General features: G+C 36.6%; 2 protein-coding genes and 1 long non-coding RNA gene across 3 annotated transcripts; 1 reads left to right on the top strand and 2 right to left on the bottom strand.

The window, feature by feature from the left end:
* Window positions 1-267: 267 nt before the first annotated feature.
* On the bottom strand, window positions 268-5,968 carry LOC148725427 (uncharacterized). Its single transcript, XR_015991271.1, has 3 exons — window positions 4,889-5,968; window positions 829-901; window positions 268-303 (listed from the first exon to the last, which is right to left on the bottom strand). It is a non-coding gene; the product is annotated as an uncharacterized LOC148725427 (long non-coding RNA).
* A 272-nt stretch (window positions 5,969-6,240) lies between these two features.
* On the top strand, window positions 6,241-11,899 carry LOC111324236 (uncharacterized). Its single transcript, XM_088731965.1, has 7 exons — window positions 6,241-6,607; window positions 7,035-7,183; window positions 7,822-7,904; window positions 8,149-8,173; window positions 8,785-8,866; window positions 9,862-9,883; window positions 10,409-11,899. Exons 1-7 carry the CDS (start codon window positions 6,431-6,433, stop codon window positions 10,585-10,587), a joined length of 717 nt encoding a protein of 238 aa, XP_088588091.1. The 5' UTR covers window positions 6,241-6,430; the 3' UTR covers window positions 10,588-11,899.
* On the bottom strand, window positions 11,183-18,409 carry LOC111324211 (OTU domain-containing protein 3). Its single transcript, XM_088731961.1, has 6 exons — window positions 17,928-18,409; window positions 17,254-17,402; window positions 15,568-15,836; window positions 14,611-14,775; window positions 13,651-13,750; window positions 11,183-12,842 (listed from the first exon to the last, which is right to left on the bottom strand). Exons 1-6 carry the CDS (start codon window positions 18,131-18,133, stop codon window positions 12,286-12,288), a joined length of 1,446 nt encoding a protein of 481 aa, XP_088588087.1. The 5' UTR covers window positions 18,134-18,409; the 3' UTR covers window positions 11,183-12,285.
* Between the last annotated feature and the right edge of the window lie 45 nt (window positions 18,410-18,454).

The following is an 18,454-nucleotide window of genomic DNA, read 5'->3' on the forward strand; positions in this document are numbered from 1 at the left end:
GAAGTTAACAACTACCCGTCACCGTACATACCGCTCAGCAGGACAAAAAATATATATATCTTAATGGAGATAAAACGCACTTTGCATCTTATCCAATCAAAGTGGACAACTGAATCGCAACTTTGTGTAATTTTCTTATTGATAACTTTAACATTTGATACTTTAAGGACTGACTCGAGATAATTTAATCAGCGATTTTTTGGCTTAAATATTCCATCCGCAGCTGCCTCCACCCCCCCCCCCCTTATCAAAAAACTGAAGACTTACCTTTGGTTAGACCGCCACTAGTGGATGAGGTAAGACCTATCAAATAACGATGAGAATGAAGATTTGAGAAGAAATTAGAAACTGAATTCCTAGTTTTTAATCATTCACACAAAAGGTAAAGAGCATTTTATTCTCAGCATTAGAACTCACGGGTTGTCAGTGGTTATCTAATACCCAGCATTGGAAAGGTTTATCTCCCTTCGCTTTGTGATTGGTTCAAAACTCGCAGCATCCTTGTGACCAATCGAGTGCAATGTTAAAACAAATCGCGACTCCCGTTTTCCCGCCCTTAAGCCTGATACACGTATTACCCTTTATTCTGATTGGCTCACGTGATTACTTTGGCTTTGGTCTCACGACACCCAATAGTGAAACATGCTCTTCTTCGCACGCTATGTTCCTTGTGACACAGGGAATAATTTCTCTTCAATGATTTTATTTATTTATTGCCTATCTATTTTCATTTTTTCACTCTCACTTGTAACACACATTCGTCTATATCTGTATCATCGCAACACATTGCTATTAATCTGTTCATGAAACATATAAGATTAAGGTTACCAGAATTTAGGTCCATCAGGAGAAGCGCCATTCCCACAAACACGTACACAATGTTCATCTTTTTAACACAACCCTGCATGAGAAGGAGCAAGTTATACCAGTTATAACTAGCAAATTCCTCTCGAACGAATCTTGCATCGATCACATTCAGTATCGGCATTTTAGAGGGGAAAATTTATCCTTGACAATCAGTTGTTCAGTCCGAATTCAGTGAGGACATGTATATCACTTTTTTTTTTTGAGTTTAGTTTGTTAAAGGCACCTCAGCTCTAACAAACTAAAGAAGATCTGGATCTCTAATAACATCTTGACGAAAACAAAACTGAGGCTGTATAAAACTCTAGTAGTGCCAGTGTTACTCTATGGATCTGAGACATGGAAGATGAACAAAGGAGACGATAAAGCAGTGAATGTATTCCATAATAGGTGCCCACGAAGGATCCTCCGAATCCGATGGTAAGACCATGTCAGCACCAAAGAGCTACTGGAAAGGGCAGGCATGAAGCCACTGAGTGCGGAAGTGATGTCTCGTAGATGGAAAATGATTGGTCATATTCTTAGGAAAGATCGTAATAATGATTGCAATGCTGCTATGAGCTGGGCGCCAGAAGGTAAAAGGAGAAGGGGAAGACCAAAAACCACTTGGAGATGTACAGTAGAGAAAGAAAGGCAAGAGGCAGGTTGGAGGTCGTGAGAGGAGGTGCGGACAGCAGCAACCAGTCGAGAGTAGTGGAAAAGCTCTGTGAAGGCCCTATGTGCCACGAGGCATGAAAAGGATTGATGATGATGATGATGATGATGATGATGATGTATATCACATTATTTTACAAAAACAACCTGACGCTTTGCTTCAAAACACAAATTACCGCATGCAAGCAAGTTACATTTAAAACAAATGAATAAAGGGGTAAGTTTCTAAAGAAACTGTCATGCTGCGTCGGTGGGGATAACAAAGTAATTTGGTTTTAGCAACAAAGTTTATACCATAAATTGATTAACGTAAAGAGTTTAAGAGCTGACATTTCGATTAGCTCTGATAAAGGGCGAACGCTCTAAACGTCCAACCTCATTCCCAGGGTCTCTCATCTTCCCGCCTCCTGGAGCGAGCTCGCTCCAGGGGGCGGGAAGATGAAAGACCCTGGGAACGAGGTTGCGAAGCATCAGCTCTTAAAATTTACATTATCAACTTTGTTGATAAAACCAAATTACACCAAAAAAACAACTACTTGGATAATTAGAAATGCTGATGTAGCGTATCTGAATCATTTTTTGCCGTAACCTACTTTAGCATTTCAAAATGTTTTCAAATCAGCTAAGACAGTATGAAATCCTTGCGATCTCTGCCTTTCTTCGTGTAATTTTTCTTCGCTTATCTCGTCAGCTGTAACAAGAGATAATAAACTGATAACACAGGCTGACAAAACACTTCCCTACCTATTCTATGAAAGGGAATAAGTTATCAACAAACATCGGATGACATTATTGAATATGATGACTTTGACTTTTTGCAGATTGTATTGAAAAAGATCTTGTTAAAACAGATTTAGTTTATACACTTTTTTTTTTCAATTATGAACTTTCTCTATAAGACCCTGGAGGCCAAAATCGAGAACATATAGCCCTTGACGTTTTATTTGAGTCTAGCTGATATAAAAAAAAAAAATTGGCCATCGAAGGTAAGGTAGACCTTCGAGGGCTATTGGATAGTTACCCGCAAAATATGTCTCTGCTCAGAGTCTTCTGAGACTCTGCAGGACGCTTCTGTGTTCCTATTGGCGGTCGGCTTTACGAATTTTTCAGGGTGTTGACGCGATTTGACATGTGGTCACCCAAAGGCGCGAATTGTTGGGAAAACTTTGGAAGCAATAAAAAAAAACCTACTTCGTCTTTACGCGAATGTGCCTTCTTTGAACGAATAAATTATGGTATGTGAACTTGACGGATTGCCTTGAAATTTGGTACGAAGACTCTCAAGATACCAACCTAGAGGGATCCCGTTTTTCAAAATGGAGCTTCCGCAATGGCCTCCGACGTAATGCGTATCGGTAAAATTTTGATCAGCAATCTTGATAAACTAATAGCAAAGTAACCAATAAGAATATCGAAAAATTCCCACGCGGTTTTGAAGACCAACCCCTCAAGACTGAAATCGTACAGAGGTTTTAGATTTATTATTATTTATATCTATTTCTATATTTATTTATTTATTTATTTAAGGATTTGTACAAAGTACTGGTATATAAATAGGACATGAGTCCCCTACTAGGTTTAAATACCAACCCAACCCTCAAAAACTAAGCATCCTATCCCCTCTATCCCCTAAATCTAATACACTTACACAAAAAGAAGACAATAACTAGAAACTAACAGCTACAAACCGTGTGGGTATTTATCCGACGACATTTAGGACACATTATTTTAAAAGTGCGATAATTTTCGCCATCAAAGACATTTAAGAGTCTGTTAAAGTAAAAGTCCTTAAGCTTGCGCTTAAAAGAGTCAAGGGACTCTGACTGCCTAGCATCAACTGGAATATTGTTCCACAAGGGGATAATTCTAATTAAATAAAAGTCTCGAAAAGTAGAGTTTTTGCTCATATTTAGTTTAAAGGTAAAAGCTGAGCATCTAGGCGAGTCTGACTGGTAGCAGGTGAAAAATAATTATCAATCAGTCGGGTTAGATCTATATGTTCATGAAGACATTTAAAGAAAAATATGAGATCTAAATACTCCAACCAATAGTTAAGTGGTATTAGTTTAAGCCTAACAAGACGATCCTTATAGGATAGGGTACTATTTCTAACAATAAAATGTGTGGCTCTTCTCTGTACCCTTTCTACTTGGAGTAAATTACTCATACTAGACTGAGGTGCCCATAGCTGAGAACAATAACAAAATTGGGAACGCACTAAGGAGCAGTATAAAGTCGCAAAAGTGGGCCCTCACCAACCAATCCTGCACAATTTCGTTTAAGAAAACCTAGAAGCCTATTTGCTATAGCAACTATCATAAGTAAGTGTTCTTTCCAGGAGGTGTCCTTCGCAATTATAATCCCCAAATCTTTTTCAGTTGAGACAACCTCCAAATCTATACCATTTAAATTATAGCTGCGATGGGGGCTTATGCGCTTTCTAGATATGCGTAGATTACTGCACTTTTTAGGCTGAAAATATGATTCATTTGCTAACGACCAATCATAGAGCGACTGCAAGTCCTCTTCCAAATCGTTACAATCATTTATATTATTTATGATCTTATAACATTTAGAATCATCAGCAAACATAGCCAGAAACGCAGTAGGCATGTCATTAACATACAATAAAAATAGAATAGGTCCTAATGAAGACCCTTGAGGGACACCAGATCCAACAGCAGTCCATTTACTTGAAGTTCCATTTAAAATCCCTCTCTGATGCCTTTCAGTTAGGTATGAGTGGAACCAAGAGAGTAAAGGGTTATCAATTCCAAAAGCTTTCAGTTTAGACACTAGATTTCACTAAGATTTCAGATTTGAATCAGGATTGATATGCGATTAATTCGCTTAAAGAAACATCGTCCATTTCGGATTGTCGCGCCCCATTCGGTTTACAATTAGATCAAGCTAAAACGAAACAATTTTTACCGAATATTGTATTTCATAACCTTTCCATTCAAAAGACATATATAGTTTATGGTGTTTATGCTTCAAATAGTGCGTTGAAAATTTTTTTTGCGAAAGACACCTGCGAATGTCTGCCGTATCCTTTACAACACGTGGTAGCAGTTTGAACGTGTCGAGGTACATTTCTTAGTCCCGGGGTATGGATAAGTACACAAGAACTACATTCGAAGTTTATGGTTGTCAGGCTATATTCTTTTTATAGCCTAACCCTGGAAGACCATGAAAGCGGCCTTGTCGGTTGAGGAAATGACAAAAACAGTCAAATCCTAAAACTACCTAGATTGTACGAACTAATCTTAAGTACAACTGGTCTTTTTTCAGACCGGACTGCAAAATACTATTGAACGATCTGTTTCAAAAAGTGTAAAACAAAAAGGAAATAACATTTTAGTGCACTTACGTGACCAGGAGGTAAATTCTGAGTTTCTTCTCAACTTTTTGACTGTGATTGCGCTAAATTACTGGTTGAGCATCTCAGTGTAGGCTACTTATACCAACTATATTATGAATAATTCAAACTATTTATTGTACTTGTTAGCTACACTCGACGACCTAGTTTTTAATTTTTATTCGTAATAAAGGAACTACTTCTTTTATATGTAAATCTGTAGCAGATAAGAACTAAATAACGACTTAGCCATTTTCTCCCGAAATCGTACCTCTCTATAGAGAGCCGCCAAAGGAAAGCACCCGAGCAGAAATCTAAATTATGTATGAAAAGAATCCAGTCAGCTCTACCATCTAAGCACCCTATGGTATCAAGGTGAGAGGATTCATATCAACACTCTTATTAACAAGTGCTTTTTACCTGCACTCTTTAAAGTAAGGTTTTACTGATTTAAAACCTATACATTTTCTAAAAGCTTAATGATAACAGATTACAACCATCTTTTCTAAATATTCTTGCAAGTTAATTTTGCATGATGTTGAAAAAGGTAAAGGGTAGAATAACCACTTCACTGTGAACTGGTACCCTCCCACGTTTGAAACATTCAAGAGGCTCGACAAATATTAGAAATATTTTCCCACGCATTCCTCGAAAAAAGGTCACGAATTAGTCTGCTTTCTTGTTAATCATGGACTTTTTAACGCGAGTCCTTCTTTGTACGAAAGGGCCCTTGGCTTTGCGACGGTAGTGGAACTGAGAAAAGAAAAGAAAAAAAAAGGGCCCCATAACGCTTTTCGATTTTCAGCCAAATTAGTCAAAAGACGTCTGTAAACGAACTTTTCCTTGTTCGATCACCAAACCGGTTTGGGTGTCTAAAGAGAGCAGTCGTGGATGATGACTCTGCTGGTTTGCGTGGGATGTAACTGGTGATCTGATCGGTGTCACGTAGTGAATGAAGAGCGAAAAGAAAGAGAAAACGTAAAGTCAACGTTTTAAGATTTTGCGCCATATTTTGGCTAGCTATACAAATCCTCCACGGGTTCACTGAATAGCATTCCCACTGTAACGAGATCGACAGGGGAGGTGATTTCTTTGTGTGTTGACAAGAAAAATGCAAAAGGTACCACTCTTCCTTCCCAAATCAGTGAAAAAATAGACAGTACGCCCACGCAGGTTGAACGCTAAGCCAAAGCGATAATCTACGATCAAGCTTTCTCTCTATTTCAGGGGAGCACAATAGTGTAACCACTGATACGATAACTCGGGCAATACTTCTTTAGGTTTTTTTTCCTCTTGTTACTCTGCCTGCCGATTCTTGCGCTGCGAAACTACCGCGCTCCTGAAGCTTGTAAATCGCTTGAAACTAAAAGGAGAGAGCCTGGACGCACGAGTGGCAGAGAACTGGGTCGAGGAAGGATCATGACGACGAAGTAAACAATATGGTGGACGAGTTACACTCCCGTCTTATATCTGCGGCTCGATGCCTCATTTGTAGTAGGCATCGATCTCAATAGAAATACGTACACGGAATTCGTCTAGGTTATTCCATTCATCATGCCAAAAAAAGTGGGGAAAAAGAAAGGAAAGAAGAAATCAAGCAAGTCTGTTGCAGACGGCGAAAGATCGCTTGAGCTGGGCACTATCCCGAACAAAACTATGGTGCGACAAATGGCTTCTGAGACACTCAGTGTAGCGGGTAGCAGTCGTGATGGTACGTCCTCAAGAGAAAGGGTAAGCCTTAAGACTCAAATTTGAGCAATTAGCCAATGTTAACGCTCTTCTGAAGATGTTAGCCTTTTTGAAACTTTGAAAACTACAAATTTGCATTTTTACAAACGTTGCCAATAAGGAAACTGTGGATCGCATTTTTTTTACCCCCTTGTAGAAAATCTTGTAAACGTCAGTTTTTAAGTGTTCGATTATTTCAGTTTATTTTAGGTTCCATGTAAGTTTTAACTTATTACCAACTAGTTCTTTCAGTCTTAATCTTCCAGGAAAAGTCAATTTTTTTTAATCTTCAACTGAGAATCGATCGATTGATAGAAGTTTTCAAGTTACATGTGGCTTATGATCCACTAATGCTACCATAGTACTTGCAGATGCTTACAAATCCGTAAGCATTTCCTGATGACACCCTTCTTTTTACTATTTTGATAAGCTCTCCCAAGCTTTGTTTGAAGCTGAACTGCAGAACAAAAGGAGATTTATGAAGGGAAGATTGACAACAAGAGCATATGAGCAACTAACACCACAAGAGATCAGAGATCTGAAGTTGGTCTTTGATGTGTTTGATACAGACAAAAGTGGGTTAGTATCTTGTCCTTATGTAGAGGTCTTTCACATAATTTTTTTGGTTGAACCACAAGACTATAGGTGGTTTGCACGTTACGTCATTGCTGCCATGTTGGTGGACGTAAACAATAGATATCTCATTGGCTAGTCCACCAGCATTTGTTCCTTTCACCATTGTTACCTGTGTCTCTAGAGATTGGTTGCAAACCACCTACCAAGTCCAAGTCAAATCTGTTCCAGAGTGAAACATGCCTGAGTGGTCATGCATAATTCTGATGACTATTTTGCCAGTTCCCATGGACCATTGAACTTTAGTTTTGGTGCAAAATATTGTTTAATCATGGTGGTCTGTTTTTTTTTTTTTTTTTTTTTTTTTTCGGTGATAACAATTTGACCTTACTCACTTTTCCCTTTCCTTTTCACATTTTAAGAGTACCCTCCTGTCTCTAAAATTTGTTGAAACCCAGAAAGTTTTCATCTAAAATTGGGTAGAATTTACCAGGCAACTAATTTAGGTTAGGAAAAAAAAGCTTTAGACCAGTAATAAGTTTCAGCAGCTGATACTTAAGAGATAAATTTTGGATCATCTAATTTATAAATAATTGTAATAATTTTGTTATGGTAAATAGTATTTTGTAACATTTTTATCTTAGGTCAATTGATGCTCGAGAACTTAGGAAGGCTATGAAAGCGTTAGGGTTTAAGATTTCTAAAGAGTCTGTAGAGGAAATGATAGGTAAGCAAGTCTGCTATGTAGTGATTAAACTGTTGATCATCTGAAAGGCCCTAAGCTGCGACTAAATACCTAGGACTGTGAGTTACAGAACTAGTTTTTCCACTCACATTTATAGCCCAAGTGTGAAGTGCTGAAGCAATAAATTGTACCTTCCAGAAAGATCTCTACTACAAGTCATACTCTTAGTTTAAATTACTTGCTTAACCCCTTATAACTGTTACACCATTTTTTTTATGTTTAACAGCTGACTTGGATGTTGACAAATCTGGGTAAGTTTTCCTCTCTGTGGGTTGGCCTGCATAGCCAAGGTTGTAACTAAGAAATTACCCCACCAACTGAAATTTCAAGAGAGAAGGCTCAAAGATGGTGAACAACTGTGCTTTATCAAGTGATGGCTGACCAAAATCCAGCTGGCAGTCGCTGCTTTCTCATCTAGCGAATTTCACCAGCCTGTGACAACCCTGATAGCAGTTCTTTCTGTCTCCTTTTTAGCCAAGCAGGAGAAACATGAGTGGAATAAGAACCGTGTGAGGGGATGGAAAGAGGGCATGCTTAAGAAAATAAAACAAAAAAACAAGGGGAGGGGTAGGGAATGTGACATTTCACAGCTGTTTTAAGACATCTTCAATCATACAACCACATTAATTCAGGTTGGGTACACCTGAAATCTATTAGAAACTGAGTTTGAGATGACATGAAATTGTCATTGCAGTAATTGTTGAATTGTGATAAATGTAATTAACTATGTCACCAAATCATGTCATCAAATCAGTCACCTCTATTTATCTGACACGCAATTAAATGAATCATGCAACAAAAAATGGATATGGTCTCAGGACACTAATGTTGCTTTACTTTTTTTTCTTTTTTACACTTACAGATCAATTGAATTTGATGAGTTCTTGGAATTCATTATCGCGAGACAGGGGGATGGCAGAGATGTACACAATGAAATTGTTCAAGTACATAAGCAGCTTGGCATTTGTATAATAGTATTTTGCAATTGACCACTTTCATAAATGGCTGCCAGATTGATATTCTTTTGTTTAAATCTAAATTAGCCTTTCTGGCCTCGTTCTCCAGTTCAAAATTCAAAAGAATGCATTATCTCAAGTGATGCTAGTGAGGCTAATTTGAATTTAAACAAAAGAATATCAATCTGGCAGCCATTTATGAAAGTGGTGTATTATTCTGGAAAATTTACAGTAACCTGTTGATTACTTGTAACAGGTAGCTTCTTTCTTTGCCACCTTGTTGATCAGATTTTCTGCACAGGAACAATGAGATATTACAGTTAGTAAATTAAATTCACCATGCAATTACTGGGAGTATGAAACTTTGGTGCTGGCTTGTTATTGGTCTTGTCTAACATAAAGACTTCTTATTGTGACCGAGGCAGGTTGTGATGTTGTTATTTGAACAACGAGACAGACTTATAGCCACAATAAAATTTATTTATACAGGGAAGTACAAAAGAAATAATACTGATAAAAAGAAAGGGTGATTGCAAGCAAATCCTCAGTAAAATAGGTCACTAACTTGAGGTTACATGCACTGGAGTTACTTTTTCTGTGACCAAGAGGTTCTAAGCTTGTAAGTGCTGGTCTTGACACTCTGAACTACTGAGTTAAACTAACTAACTGTACTTCTTTTATAAGGAATCGAACAATAGCAGGAAATTCTCTAAAATTTTGGAAGTTAGGTGTGATCATTCTAAAGGAAATTTATGGTGCAAATCCTGTGTGTATGATAATTTGGTTATCATAGGAAATAGTTAGGTGTGATGGTGCGAAAGGAAATTTATGATGCAAATCCTGTGTGTATGATAATTTGGTTATCATAGGAAATAGTTTCTGAAGATGTAATTCTAAAATTATAACAAAAGATATTGCAATGTCATGCACAGTTGTTAGCCTGGTCACATTATGACTAAATCAACTCTCAATTTTCCCTTTAGGGTTTCAAGATGTTTGACACAGGTGAGCTACTTTCATTGAAATAAACTGCATGGACACTCAAAACCTTTAACCCATAAGGGCTACTACATTTTAGAATCCAATCTTTCCTTACAATTTCATCCCTGAATCACACATTAAGGTTACTTGAATGAAGGAAATGATCATCAACTAAAGAAGCTCTTGATTGTTAAACAAATTCTTCTTGTCAGCACCTTAGGAAATGTACAGAGAACAGTATGGAGAATATGCTTCTTGGTGTTAGGGTTCAATGGGTTAAGCTCTGTGCCTCGAACAAAATTGCCTAGAACAGTGTTAACAGATCTAACTTAACACCTGAAAGTGCACCATTGGATTAAGTTTTTCACTTCTGCTCTCTCGGCTATTTTGAAAATTCCTTTTTAGCTTTATTTTCCAAAGATTGTAGACAATATTGGCTTAAAGAATTGTTTCCTATTTAATCAGGAACTCTTACTTCTTCCATTTACCTGTAAATAAATATCGCAACCTTACTTACATAATATCTAATTTTTTTTTTTTAAATTCCAGACAAGACAGGAAAAATTTCATTAAACAATCTGAAACAGGTTTCCAGACTGTGTGGTGTGAAGTTGAATGAACAGGAACTCAAAGAAATGATACAAGAAGCTGATAAAGATGGTGACAATGAAGTGGACCAGGAAGAATTTGTGAACATGATGCTTAAAACTAACTTGTTTAGTACGTAACTGAGAATTGATCCAAAGGAGAGCAAAGGCCTCACCATTGACTGTGAAGGTTCTAACAGGCTAGGGGAAGGCAGGGTTCATGGAGGAAAGCTTGTTAAAAACTTATGGAAGAAAAATACTGCAATCCATCAATTTACTGCTGAAATGTTACCCAATATGCAGTATGTTTGGTTTAAGACTTAGTTGAATTGAGTACTGAAGAAAAGTTGAATAGGAATTTTTACCAAGGACTGTGGTGCCCTCTGTCAAATTAAAATGATGAAACTACTATTTTTAATTTAAGTTCTGGAGGGGGGCATTTAGAGATTAAAGATCTCAAGGTTTCAAAAGAGGGACAAATTCACTTAGAACTGATAAAGACAGTTTTTTTGGGGGGGGGGGTGGGAAGGGGGGCTCGTTTAAAACTTGAGGTTCTAGAGGGGTATACTATCCTAAAGGGGTATAACTTTACTCAGAATGGATAAGACAGTTAGGAAACTGCTTCATTAATATACCCTTTCTTAATCAAAACTATCTGACTGGGTCAGTTAATTCCACTTTTTGGGTAAATTTGTAAATAAAATACTATTTATGAAGAAAACTCTGATTTATGAAAAAAAAAAAAAAACAAAGAAAAAAAGGTAGCATTAACTAGTGATTTTGGATGGACCAAACTGTCTGATTACTATCAGCTACTAGTCAGACCTTATAATTAACAATCACACATCAACCAAACTAATGACAACTAGGAACATATTAGAAAGAAAACACACAACATATCCTTGCAAACGGCTTCACAGAAGTGACCAAGCACAGAGGGCAGTAAAACAATGTTGACATGCATACAGTGGAATCCCGATTTCTTGAACCTCCAGGGGGAAACACAGATTGGTTCGAGAAATCGGGAGTTTGAGAAATTGGGAGTGAAGCAAATCCAAGGGAAACAAGGTTTGGTTTGAGATATCGAGAGGTTTGAGAAACCTAGGGTTCGAGAAATCTGGATTCCATTGTAACTTTTTGCACTCAACTGAAAAAGTTCTCTATTATTCAGGTAGCTTGTCATCTCAATAATTGTTATTTTGAGACTTACAAAATAATAATTTTGTAACTTTTTTGGCAGCCACAATTTTCTTAGAAGGTTAAATTGCCTCTTTTTCACAAGATGATATATTTTCTTTACTTTTACAAACATGTTTCATGCAGCCAAAATTTGCGGGTAAGAAATTATATGCAAGTATTGTGCTTTGCAGAAATTGAATAATTTAATATGTTTTGTTTGTTAATAATTTATATTGCAAAATAATGTTTTTAAATAAAAAAGACCATCCCTTTTTCTGTTGACAAATATTGCTATCAGCTACTCACAGAATGTGAGGTTTGTAGTCATGTTGCCAGAACATGCTCTGTATATGTATGAATTATGTTTACTGGTAACCATTACACAAACAAAAAAAATGTGATGCTTTTTTAAAGATAGGGCAAAACATACTTGGGATTTAAGACAAATTTAGACAATTATTACATTAACTTTGCTTCCTTGATCACCTATCCAGTTTTTTCCATTCCCTTTGTTTTCCCCATCCAAGAGCACATGCAATTTCTATGGAATTTCCAATTTCAATTTTGTTCCTTGACTGTCAAAATTGCATTTAGCAACCAGTTCAATTTTTTAAACAAATATTTATTTTGTATTTTGCAAATAACTATGATGGTCACTTTTTATATTGCAAGAAGTCCTAAGTCAGCCACTATCCCTGTACTGGAATTTTCTAGCTGAGAAACTGAAGACTCAAGATGTGAGTTTGACTCATCTTTCCTTTTTTCTTCTCTCCTTTTCTTTTTCTCCTTTTTAGCCAGTTCCTTTCTTTTCTTGTTACTTAAATGTGTATTAGTTGATCCTCGCTGGTTCTTTGATTTCTCAACAACTTTGGGCCTTGCACCATGGTGTTCATATGTCTTAGTTGATTTCTGTTCTCTTTGAGAGAGGGATTCACTAGAGTCTTGTACAGTTTTGCTCTTGGTGCCACTTGATGAATTTGAAAAAGCTTCTGTCTCATTGGTAGTTCTTTTTTCTGAAAATTTTGTGTCATCCTTGGAGGAATAATTGTGGGTTTCACCTCCAAGATCGTTTTTGTCATTTTCCTGTATATTTTCATTTCTGTGATCATTTTTTGTTGTATGTGTTTCTGCTTCCACAGCCAAAGTACATTTCATTCCATGTTTATGATTATTCACTGATTCACTGCTTGCAGCAAAACTCTCTTGAGATAAATATCCTGAAAAAAAAAATTTTAATTTCAGAGTACATGGTCAATTATAGTCAACTTTGAATAACAATTATCAACCAAGTTAAAAAACAGAAATTGGCTGCCTTTAAAAGTTTCTAAAGCTGACATATCAAGCGTTAGCCTTAAGCACATTCGCTAGCCCTTGGTACATTTGCCCTGGCAGTCTGCCTTGAGCATTGTGACAGGTGATATTGATAGGCCATTTGAATTGAAGTTCCAAAATCCCTTACTTAAAAAATGAAGCCAAAGGCAAAACCTTTCTTGCAAAAGTGAGTTTTCCTTGCAATGAAAAAATATAAATATACTTTTTATGGGAGGCTTTACTTCCAAACCAGCAGCTCCCCTCCTCTTTCATGCAGATGCATTGGGCATCTCAGAAATGGTGTAAAAAAAAAAAAAAAAAAAGGATTATAACCCTTTTACCCCCATGAGAGACCAAGACAGAATTTCTCATTACAATGTCAATAACATATCAAGCAGACAAGTGATGGGAATAAGAAAAAAAAACAAATTGGGAGACTAGTAGTTAATCCAGTACAAAATTCTCTGAGTTAACATCATAAGAACTACATGGCAGACAGAAGGGAGGATTTCTAATGAGATCTTGGAGTGAGAGGGACCTTGACAATTGTTCATAAAAATTTTATAAATAATTATGCATTTATGAGCATGCTAAAAAAAAAAAAAAAACACAGCAAGGAACACAACCAGTCAATTAATAATTAAAATTAAATATCTTGGATGTTATCTTTTGTAAATAAAAGTAAAACTAGTAACAATCAAAAACTTGTGTCACCTGTCTCCTCAGTAATACATATCAACTGAAGAATGTAATGAATAGAAGCATCAACATCATATGCATTCTCCTCCAGGGTTTGAGCTATAATGGCCAAGTCCTTTAAAACAAAATTTAACAGTCAACAAAGGCAACAAGTGAAATAGCCTATGTAGCCACACCCTTCCTCCATGGAGAATCAGAAGGGAGGGAACACGATCTTTGTCAGGTTTGTGTAGACACTCCCTCCCTTCTGTTTCTCTTAGGGGTGATGGTACGGCTACACGTAGGGTACACAAGCTAAACAGCAAAAAGTAACTAAACCCTTACTAATTAGTTTCCTTTGTTTCAAAATACACATTGCTCCACCAAAATACGTAAAATAAATATCAAGTAAACAAATGATAAATATAATAGTAAATACATGGAACTTGATACAAGAGTACACAATATCTAATGAACCAATTAAGTCATCATGATTATACAATTCAAAATTAAATATATTGTTTAAAGACTTGAAAAATATTTTCACAAGCAAGCCATAAGCAATGGAACGGAGATCTCCACAAAGGGTTTTCTTTTTTAATTTGCAACCATCAGTAAGGCAGAAATTGAGTTTTGTTGATTGGGAAATTTTTTTTTAAAGAAAACTTGATTTCTTTCTAATTGAAAGTTGAAGAGCTGAGTTTACATGCAGGTGATCCCTACATTTGGTGCTATAATAAAATTTTTTGATTGTTATGTGTACATAATAATTTTCAATATTAACATACATGTATAGTAAACAGAATATTTCATGTCCCTTTGAAAATACAATTAACTAACACTCAAAGATAACAAAACTCACATCCACACGCTGCTTTGTAACATATTCTGTTTGCTGATAAGGCAGGGGAAGCAGTCAAAATAATTGTACTCTCAGAGCCCCTTTAGGTACATTGTATGCTCATGTATAAGAATGTATTCATTCCAAGTCTGTACCTTACATCCTGTGGCTGTGATGACCAGTTCTTCAGCTGTGAGCTCATCGCTTCCTTGTGGAAACTCCATATTGTCGCTGCCACACGCTGATGTTTCATCTTTTCTTTTCCCCTTACCTTTAGGTTTACCCTCCTTTTTGGTGGCAACAACTTGTGTTTTTGTGGGCTACAATTTGTAGGTTATAAATTAAGCTTATTAAATGCTCAGACAGGTTATCATACAGATGTGTGGCCTCTAATTAAATAAGGATTAATATAATCTGTGAAGTGACTACAGAAGTGCTAAAATTCTAAATAGCCACAATGCCATTTTTACGTTTCCGAGCATGAAAACAATTTAAGGTAAATTGCAAGTCGAGTTATTGGTCTCCTTGGGCTCTGAGAATATTTTTAAATAATTAGTAAATAATAGTGTATTAAACTTCTACTTTACTGTTTGCCTAAATATACCTACTAAGTGCACAGTCATGTTAGACATGGTCAATGAAAGAAGTATAACAGAGATGGAAAGCTTTTATAAAGCCTTGTAAGGAGTTTGAAGAGACTGGGAAAGCAAAACAGGTATATGAGCCTATCTCTTGGCTTTGAAATGTTATAGGCCATTTCAAAAAGGGGAACAATGGGGTGGGCAAGAAGAAATAAGAAGAAAAAGAAATTTGCTGTATGGGGTATGGCCTTCCTAACCTTGTAAGGATCTTTGTTATTCACAGGATCTATTTTGTAGCAACTTAGGGTGGGTCATCAATTTAGTATAAACAACAACAATAAAGATAAGCACATTAATGTTAGAAAAATCTGACCACAAAATCTGTCCAAGACTTTCATGGTTTTGGTCATTTTAACTGCTTTTTAGGTCTGTTGATAACAATATACCTGGTTGTTGGGTTTTTATATTAACTACATCTTCCTTTGGACTTGCAGCATAACTACTAATAACACATGGCTAAAATATATTCACCGTTGAAGCTGCATATACTCTATCATTGTGTTTTATCCAGCCAGGTTCAGTACTGTTGTCACTTATATGTCTCACAGATGAATAGTGTTCGCCATTGTGGTAAGAGACATGAAGCTCTCGAACTTGTCCATTTTGCTTGTATTCTCCTCCATAAATCACCCATCTGGGTTCATTGAGCTGATGTATTACAATATTGACTCCATGGTTGCGTGCAAATGCTACAATGCTGTCATTTCCTCCATGTGTGCTTAGTTTGGATAGCTCCTGTACTGTAAGCAAAAATTCATCCAGTCCTCAAATCACGCATCAAATAAACAAAACATACTAAATGTATGATGTTAATTACCCTTTAACTCCTAGGGGTGATTAGCATCTAGTTTTTCCTTGCACTATTTCCCCAGAATCAAACAAGAAGGTTGTGAGAATGAACAAAATGATCAATAACTAAAGCAGCTCTTGATTTTTAAACAAATTCTCCTTGTCAGCTCCTTAGAAAATGTAGAGACCAGTATAGAGAATATGCATACTGATGTTAGGATGTAAAGGAGAATATATATATTGATGTTAGGGCGTAAAGAGTTTAAAGTGCACCTAAACCTCCAAATTTTTTTTTGCTTAACAAAATAATCGTACTTTTGGAGTATTTCTGTGCAACAATTTTTTTTATTTGCTCAAATCTTCAATTTTCTGTGCCCAGTCAAAATATGGAAAATTGGCCGCCATCTTGGCTCACGACCGAGTTTAAAGAGGAATGGTTCTAGCGGGTAATGTGACATCAAATCGAGAACACGAAAGTTTACATTTCGCACATTTTCACTTGTTTGGGAAGGTTGTAGTCGATATTGTCTGAAAATATGCCGACTAAGTGTGTTGTAGGAGGATGTAGCAACGTGCGAAATTTACAAGAGGGTATTGCACTTCATACATTCCTCATACAACACACCTAGTCAGCATATTTCGTACAATATCGATGACAACCCTCCCAAACAAGTGAAAATGTGTGAAACGCAGACTTTCGTGTTCTTGATTTGACATCACATTACCCCCTAGAACCATTCCTCTTTAAACTTGGTATTGGGGAGGAGGAATGGCGCAGGTGAGAGCACTCGCCTCCCACCACTGTGGTTCGATTCCTGGACCTGGCGTCATATGTGGGTTGAGTTTGTTGTTGGTTCTCGTCCTTGCTCCAAAGGTTTTTCTCCGCGTCCTCCGGTTTTCCTCCCTCCGCAAAAACCAACATTCCAAATTCCAATTTGATCTGGAAACAGTGGAAAAGAAGAGCCACCCAGTGGAATGTCCAGTGCTAAATTATTTATTATTTATCAACACGGTCGTGAGCCAAGATGGCAGCCGATTTTTTGTATTTTGACTGGGCACAGAAAATTGAAGATTTGAGCAAATAAAAAAAATTTTGGACAGAAATACTCCAAAAAATACGCTTATTCCGTTAAGCCAAAAATTATTTTGGGGTTTGGGAGCACTTTAAGCATTTGCCACAAACAGGAGACAAAGAAAATCTGAGTTCCTCCTTCCTCCTGATAAGTTTTAGTATTCTCATTAACTGTTTGCTGGACAATTATGGACATTTTACAAAGAAGTTACATGTTAATTACTTCTGCAATTAATAGAATAATTATAATATCAAAATATTGATTAGTGTGTGAATAATCTCACTAATTGTCTTACAATGTTTATCAAATGAAATATTGTCTTCCATGAAAGGTTCAAAGTCACTTCTATGATCTCTCATGTATTTAACTGTTTCCCTTCTGTGCCGCAAATGTGATGTGTGATCTCCTTCAATTTGATCCCCCAGAGCACGAAACAAGCAATTTCTAGAAAAAGAAGATGAAAAAAACAAAACAAAACAAAACTGTTACTCATTGCCGATGGGAATGGAGAAAGAAACAGAGAAAAAATTATAAGCTTAAATAATTTTAGTTCACAACCTCTTCAGAGAGCTAAGAGAGAGAGCTCCTTTTAACTGTACAGTAAACAGTCTGGGAAAATGTAACATTTCTATTATAATGCTTTACAAATGTTCACCTAAAATTAAACTTTTGTTTTTACTACTACAACTGCTCCTGCCAATGCACACACAATAAACACTATGGAAATATGAAATGAAGAGTACATGTTCTGGGTACTAAATGGGACGTGCGACTTAATGAATAATTCTCGATTGGATTTCCGGTTGTCAAGCCACAAGTTCTGTTTCATCTAAATGCGGAAGAAAAAATCTAAGCTTTTCATGTAACAATTACTGCCTCCAGATTTCAATCAAGACAACTGATGCCTTGACTGCCAGAATAAATTATTGCTCAAAAGGCTTTCACTTTCAATTCTAAACTGAGACTCACCCATCACCTGGGATGTCCTTTATCTTCAGACTTAATGCTGCAAGTTGATTCGAGAAGCTGACAAAATCTTCATCATCAGCGAGGTATTCCTTTATTTTCCGTTCCTTCTTTAGAGCGTTTCTTCTCACTCGATCATCTCGTTTTCTTTCCACATCGTCTCTACGTTGTCCTTTCGTTTGTTTCTTGTTTGCACCGCCTTTTGTCATGGTTAAGATCGGGATTGATCGCCAAGTAAGCAGTGTTCAAAGTTGTTTCTGAAATCTTAGTACGTTTGAGGCTTCCTTACTGCTTCACCTCCACACGGCTGTAGTAGATAATCCATTAAGGGGTGAGACTTCTATTTACACTTAGTATAACAACGAAGCAACTACGAATAAAATGTGAGGAACTATAAATAGCTTTGACTTTCTCCACGGTTTTGTCAAGGCGGCCACCATGTTGACCATGCTCGTTGATGGTGCAATGTTATGCTACATTTTAGTGAAGATTACATCAATAATGTTAATAACCAGATAATTTACCGATGG

The sequence above is a fragment of the Stylophora pistillata genome, chromosome 8, assembly GCF_964205215.1.
Source record: "Stylophora pistillata chromosome 8, jaStyPist1.2, whole genome shotgun sequence".
Classification (NCBI taxonomy): Eukaryota; Metazoa; Cnidaria; class Anthozoa; order Scleractinia; family Pocilloporidae; genus Stylophora; species Stylophora pistillata.

Coding starts and splice junctions, on each gene's coding strand:
- LOC111324236 (XM_088731965.1), top strand. CDS start 6,431: ATGCCAAAAAAAGTGGGGAAAAAGAAAGGAAAGAAGAAATCAAGCAAG. Junction 7,905..8,148: donor GTCTGTAGAGGAAATGATAG/GTAAGCAAGTCT, acceptor TATGTTTAACAG/CTGACTTGGATGTTGACAAA. Junction 9,884..10,408: donor TTTCAAGATGTTTGACACAG/GTGAGCTACTTT, acceptor TTTAAATTCCAG/ACAAGACAGGAAAAATTTCA.
- LOC111324211 (XM_088731961.1), bottom strand. CDS start 18,133: ATGACAAAAGGCGGTGCAAACAAGAAACAAACGAAAGGACAACGTAGA. Junction 13,751..14,610: donor TCACAGCCACAGGATGTAAG/GTACAGACTTGG, acceptor TTTGTTTTAAAG/GACTTGGCCATTATAGCTCA. Junction 12,843..13,650: donor ATGTATTACTGAGGAGACAG/GTGACACAAGTT, acceptor TTTTTTTTTCAG/GATATTTATCTCAAGAGAGT.